This window comes from Bombus pascuorum, chromosome 16 (assembly GCF_905332965.1).
Source record: "Bombus pascuorum chromosome 16, iyBomPasc1.1, whole genome shotgun sequence".
In the NCBI taxonomy this organism is placed as follows: domain Eukaryota; kingdom Metazoa; phylum Arthropoda; class Insecta; order Hymenoptera; family Apidae; genus Bombus; species Bombus pascuorum.
Genome location: NC_083503.1, coordinates 7,189,870 through 7,196,905, shown reverse-complemented (window position 1 = coordinate 7,196,905; position 7,036 = coordinate 7,189,870). Strand labels below are relative to the sequence as shown.

Here is a 7,036-nt window from a genome sequence, read left to right as displayed (position 1 = left end):
TATGGCGATATAAAATAATTAGAAAATTACTCACAAACGATAGGTTATGTAGCCTCGTGCAGATATGGCGACACATGGTAATATTTCCGTAATTTTCTTACTGCCGATCATAAAACAAGGCGAAACCATTCACACGATAAACGACACCGCAGGACACGCTATATAAATAATTATAGTTAATTAAATATCGCTGAAGATTATCTGATATAGAATCACGTGCAAGGTTGGAGACGCGGATAAAATATCCATTGCAACAAATTGGCGATAACCGGAGACACGCGGCGAAATATCACTCACGACGAATACTCGTATTCGATATTTTATATTTTATTTAATAGACTAAAAATTCAGCTATTTATTACAGTATTTTTATAAAATAAGCTGGAGCACGTGTCGACACAATTAAAAGGTGACTGTACCGCATGCGCACGGCGCGGAGAGTGGCGCTGAGTTGCCCCGTAGCAATTACACAAACTAGGGTAAGCGGAAAGGAATATGGCCGCTAAAGAAGATTCCAGTAGGAATAGTATAAGTAATGATGACTTTAAAAATAACAAATACATTTATACTTTTTCTCTTACATCTTTACGCTTGGTTGGTTAATCCCATCATTAATGAAAGATTTTATTAATGTTATTGTGATTAGTCATTTAATATTTTTCTAAACAAGTCTTAACAGCAAAGAGAGACTGTATTATATTATTTATCAATAAATCTATTCAAATAAAATTTAATACTAAGGAAGGATATAATTGTAACTATTTAGTTGTCATGCAAGTCTTTAAAAGCCACTAATCTTTTGAGTGGAAAAAGCAGATACATCATAAGTAATTAAAAGCAACTCACACTGTATAGGTTATGTAGCCTCGTGTAGACGGAAACGCGTGGTAACATACCCATGATATCCTCACACCGATGAAAATAAGAGAAGAAATTTTATCACATAATTCCACACTGGAGAACACTCTGTATTAAATAATTATAGATAATTAGATATCGCAGATGATCATTGAATATATAACCACGTGCGGAGTAGGCGACACGAATGAAATATCCATTACCATTCGCTGGCATGAGCTTGAAACACGTGGCGAAATATCACAAACGACGGATCCTCTCCAAAAGACACTATTAACGAAATATTTTATTAATCGATTTCAGAATCAACTACTTATCACAGTGTTTCAATAAAATAACTAACAGAACGTGTCAACACAGACAAAAGGCGGCCATATTAGAAAGGCATGCGCATGACTATCAAAGAATACTCCGAAGAGGGAGTTTTATATAAAAATAATTAACAACGAAAGAATAAAAGGAATAAATAGCTATGTCAAATAAATGTATAATACGTAAGTACGTATAATAATATATGTGTAACATATAAATGAACATACATAATGATACATAATGATATATGTAGAGGTTTAAATGAATAATGAATAATGAGAATTTTTATAAATAACGAATATACTCATGAATAATAATGCAAAATTTTATTGATTTGATTGAATTTATCTATTCAACACTTAATTAAACAAGTCTTAATGTCAAGAAAAGACTTTGTTATGTTTATTATATATATTATTTATCCATGTACTTTTCTACCGACTCTCCCTCGAACAGTATAAATAAATGGACGCGATCGCGAGCGAATCTGTTATTAACAGTTATTATACGAGTTTGGACATTGTCTATATTTATTTCATTTATTTCAAATGTATTTGGCGGGTTGCAACAGCAAGCTCTCGTTTCTATTTTATCAGTCCTCTACACTTCCACCACAGAAATAATAGTATGCACTTGCTCGAAATGAAACTACTTGTACATCTCAATAATAATACTACATCGCTTGAAAATCTTAGGAAATATCACATTAAAAATCTAATTCTAAAAGGCTACCCTAGTTAAAAGTACATTTCTAAAATATAATATCGGAATACCATTCTCTACAAACGTTTGTCTGTGAAACGTTTATTTAGTTTTGCACGGCCAATATTAGCATCTCAACGAAATTCTTTATAAGATACTACGTTTGAAAAATATATTCTATTTAAGCAAACAAAGTAATTCAGTGATATATATAGATTACTTCTGTGCGATATTTTCAGTTATTTACAAACAAAATAAAAGTATTATATTGTGGATAAAAGTATACTTGCATGTTAGATTTAAAGGGTGCTTACGTTAGTATTAAAAGTATTACTCAAGTAAAAATAGCGGTGTTACTATTTGAAACACTATTATTTGAAATAGAAATTGATGGAAATATTATTATTTGAAATACTTTTATCTTATGTTTCAATGAAATACTCGTTTCATAATATTTGTATAAGTTAATATTAAAATATGTATTTGAAATACCATTTCTATACATAATTATTATTTCAAAAAAAAGTTTATTTGCCAAATCTTGTGTATACCAATAGATAAAAGAAAGAAAGAAAAACTAGGTAAAGCTGAATAACTTTTTCTACCACTTATTTATTTGGTACATATCAAACTTCAAAGTTCTATGCACGCACTTTTCTGTCCTAGAATTGAATTTGTTTGTCATATATATTAATCATTTATTAACAAAAATTTCTCTCAACAGCAAATAGGAACCATCTTATTCAACTTCGGTGTCGATCTGAAATAAATAATTTACTTATAATATACATATGTGTTGTTAACAAATATTTGCCTATTATTATTTGTTTTATAATATACTTCGATTTCATAAAAAATTTCTTGGCAAACTTAATAATATTGTACGTACGATGTGTGATATTCAAGTGTTTATATCTATTTTAAAGAATCAAAACTGATATTTCCTTTCAAATGCTTCCAAGTAACTTCCTTTCTTGCTTCTGCGTACACCTTTCATATTTCTATCAACAGCAGCATGCAATGATTTATCGATGCACTTTTTAAAGCTTTCTACTTCTATTTCACAAATTAACGTATTTCCCTTATTTGCTTTTAAACAATCTGACACCTTTAATTAGTATATAATATACATGAATATATGATATTGCTTATTATATAAAAGGTCGACGAGAAAAAGAGGGTATGTCAATTTCAACGAATTTTGAATTTAACATGTTTTCATATATTTCTGTGTGTGCTCTTTATCACTAGTTAATTCGAATTAAATTGTCGTGTACAACGTATTTTTCATTTATTACTGTTTTCTGTTATACGTTACTTGTAATTACAAGTGAAACTGGAAAATGATGCAGAATGAGACGAAGAACGAAATGTCTTATCTTAATGGAATATTTATGAGAAAATATAAAATTGTGACATTACATATTGAAAAATAAATTTTCGTTGTCTGAAAAGTGCTATAACATGGTCCTTTTTATCGTAGGCCTCTCATTTCATTTAAATCATAATATCAAATGTCACTTTTAAGGGAATATCAACAAGCTGCTAACAAAATCGTTTCTTTTCATGGAAGGTCGTAAAATTGCGAAAGGCTAGGATTCAATAACTCGGGAAAAGTTATTATCGGACAAAGTTAGCAAATAGCTAAATGACATAGATAATATACAATACATTTATATCTACCAATGTGCTCAATTTTGAATTATTGAAAACTTGCATTTATAGATACCACTTCTTGAGAAAAACAGGATTTCTTTGATAGACGTGTGTGTTTGGACCCAGTCGCATTTCATTACAAAATAGCCTTGGCGGGTTAATACGACAGTGAGGAACGGATAATCCAAATCACAGCTTTTTCGCAATTTTAGGACCTTCCGTGAAAGCAAACGACTTCGTTACCAGCTCGTTGAGCTCGTATCGATATGCACTATAATGTTATCTATACAAAAATATAGTATTCCATTAAAAAAGTTAAATCGACTTTGAAATCTCTCCCGCCATATCAGGCATGAAAAAAATATCTTCGCTACATAACGTCCCTACATAACAACTTTTGTTACTACACTTTTTTCGTAACATCATTTCCTTGAAAGATATTTCACTTTACTCAGATGAAACAGACATCCTGTATACATATGTATAACTGGTTTTATTTCTATTATGTATATTTACTTGTTGCAGTCAGATAGAGCTTACATAGCGTGATATTGATGAAGCGACAGGAAATTTAAGGAGTGATTTTTGAAGCTGACATAAAACGAAAATTAAGAATAAAAAATTGTGTTTCTTAGTTTTTGTCAATTAAAAATCGGTAAAAATACCCTTACACGAACGAAAGGAGCAGGACTGCAACATATTTCTTACAAGTGGTAAAAAGAATATCATGGTATTCAGAGACGTAAATTGATATTGTCCCGTTCACGAGTGTCTACGGAACGATCACGCAAGCACCGCGATTGTTTCGGGCGAATACGCTGCAGTATCTGCACTCCCACATCTGGATCGTCCGCCAGATCCAGCAAGTTTTAACGTATTAGTATCCCGCAATCGTTTGTCTATTTTGCAAAATATCTTTGCCCTGGGCATAGTCATATTGACATATCTTTCGCCGTATGAACGTCGCGCTTTCGTGCTATTGCCGTCGTCGCATCGTAGCGAAAATTTATACATTTTGTAAATGGCTACGATATAAATACTACTACACTCGGTACGCGCACTGCATACCCAAATAACAATACGTCCAAGTAACACTCAACTTTAATTTGTTCAGTTCTCTGAAAGTTCCTCGGAACTCGGATTAAGAGATTAAGAGACGAGCCGTAAGCGAGAGTCGTAAGTGAAGAGTGGCGATCGCGGCAGTTGTCAGTAAGAGTTGTGAATAAATAGTCATCCGCACGAGCGGCGAGTCGAGAGTTGTAAAGAATTTCGTCCTATCACCTCAATTCGTTCGAGCGGTAGCTTCACCTAAGCTTGCGTTGTAAATAAGCGTGGAAATTGTGTTTTTGAGCTGATATTACTGATATTATTATATCGTCGTGCAAGTCGGCGTAACAATACCTTTTCTTACTTTCGAACATTCCAAACAGAATTGGTTGGGATAATCGAGACTCTGTCGTGTTATTATTTCCGCTACTGTGAACCTAGTATCGAGTTTAAAAGAATGTTAAATTCTGAACAATTTTTCTGTTTTCCTGCCATTGACCTAAATGCTTTTAGACTACACCTTTGGTGTATTGGGAACTCCATAATCGAGAACAGTAACGGTCCATGATGTTTATTAGATAATTCATCGTACTGACGAGGCAGATCAGTATTTTGAAAAAAATATTTTTTGCACGAAAACAGATTGAACTACTCAATGCGCAATGGACGGCGTTGTCCTTAAGATTGTCAAATGTATACCAAGGCCTCTCGTATAATTCGATGATACTAAAGCATTCTGGAATATTCCAGAGAATTTGGAATCGCATTCAATACTAGGTTGAATTTCGTAATAGCGATGTTTTAGCCAGTCTTTTGCGCTCGTTATGAAAATTTATATAACATAAATTTTATATTATAATAAAATAATAAATTATAACAGAATTAATGTTATATAATATAATTTGTAGAAATTTGTATGTATGTAATTGACTTGAAATGTACATAAGGAAAATCATTAAAATAAAGAATTCTTTTAGAGAATACCATGGTAACGCATGATGTTGCCATATTGATGTACAATATTCCCTCCGTGAATGATTTGATTTCGAATGAGGAATGTTTGATCTAAACTCGTATCAGGATCTACATTCTGCGATACGCGAGAGAACATAACGTTGATTTTCACGGTTACAATTCTAAAATTTTCAGCTATAAAAATTGTACCTTCTGATATACACATATGATCATTACATATATGATCGATTGTTATTGATTGTTAAATAGAACTGTTACATTATTATAACCGTTTAACAAATATAAATAGAATTGAATAATCATCATACAGGAAATTTTACAGTTAACGTGAAAAATATGGGTTTATGCCGAAAATTTGATCGTCATCATGCATGTACCAATTTATTAATAATAGCGTTGTAAATTATAAAGCTAATAGGTAAATTGTAAGGGTGAAGCAATATGTTTGAAAAAAAGCGAAGAAAGGAAAAGGCACGAACACTCCCATAACCTAACCCTTTCCAACTTAACGAATCACGATCCTTTATGCACCGAATTCGCAAGGTATTTCATTAGGGGCGACAGAAATGTAATGAAAGATGTTCAGAATTTTGACCTTGACAACATATTTCGTTGAAATCGGTGAGATTGACCGCTTTGCGAGTAATTATTTAGTGATTTTCCCAACAAAGAGACAGCCATTTTTTAAAACGCTCGAAGGATGAATATTTTTTTTAATAAACGTAAACTATTTTTTATATTGTGCTACGTAGAATTGGTATAATCGAGTCGGATTATACATAAAGAAGGTTACTCAGAATAGCCCTATTTATTGTATGTAAGAAAATTTTGTAGACGTACAAAGCAATCCATTTTCTTACATCGGAGTTATGCATTATTATTTTATTATTAATGCTTAATAATATTATTTATTTTTTTTTTACAAGTTTTAAAGCCTCCGTATCAGCTGTATAAAAGACTTACTTTAACGGAATCAACGGGACAACCGCGTCGAGGTTTTGTGCGTGTATATGTATCAATGTCGTTTAAAAGTCTTTCAATTTCATTTATATGTAAACCAGCTTCTCTGGTATGATCCTTATCAACAGCAACTAATTTATCGAGCCAGCATTTTTCATCAGTTGTACAGATTTCTTCGTTGACAGTACCTTGAAATTTATTTGTTTTATTGAACATATTCATTTGTTAAATACACTACTGTCTCATTAACTGATCCCCCTCAGTGACGAATTATCGTATACAAGATCTGATTCTAAGTGCAAATACGATCTACCATCTCGCTGAACGTAGAGAAGGACACCGCGAGTGAAGAAAAAAGAAGTTAGAAGGTCAACTTAACCCAACAAACATATTCGTGAGACAATGCTAAAACAACAATTATATTTTTAATTTTTGTTTTTAGTGAGACTTTTACCAATGTAATGAGATTTTTATGATTAAAACAAGATATTCGCTGATCTAATTACATTCGCCTATTTCCTTTTGC

At 32.0% G+C, this 7,036-nt stretch overlaps 1 protein-coding gene across 1 annotated transcript; it reads right to left on the bottom strand.

The window, feature by feature from the left end:
- Positions 1 to 2,467: 2,467 nt before the first annotated feature.
- LOC132915370 (uncharacterized) lies at positions 2,468 to 6,818 on the bottom strand. Its single transcript, XM_060975171.1, has 3 exons — positions 6,498 to 6,818; positions 4,324 to 4,427; positions 2,468 to 2,980 (listed from the first exon to the last, which is right to left on the bottom strand). The coding sequence occupies exons 1-3, from the start codon at positions 6,730 to 6,732 to the stop codon at positions 2,801 to 2,803; spliced, it is 519 nt and encodes a 172-aa protein (XP_060831154.1). The 5' UTR covers positions 6,733 to 6,818; the 3' UTR covers positions 2,468 to 2,800.
- Positions 6,819 to 7,036: the final 218 nt, after the last annotated feature.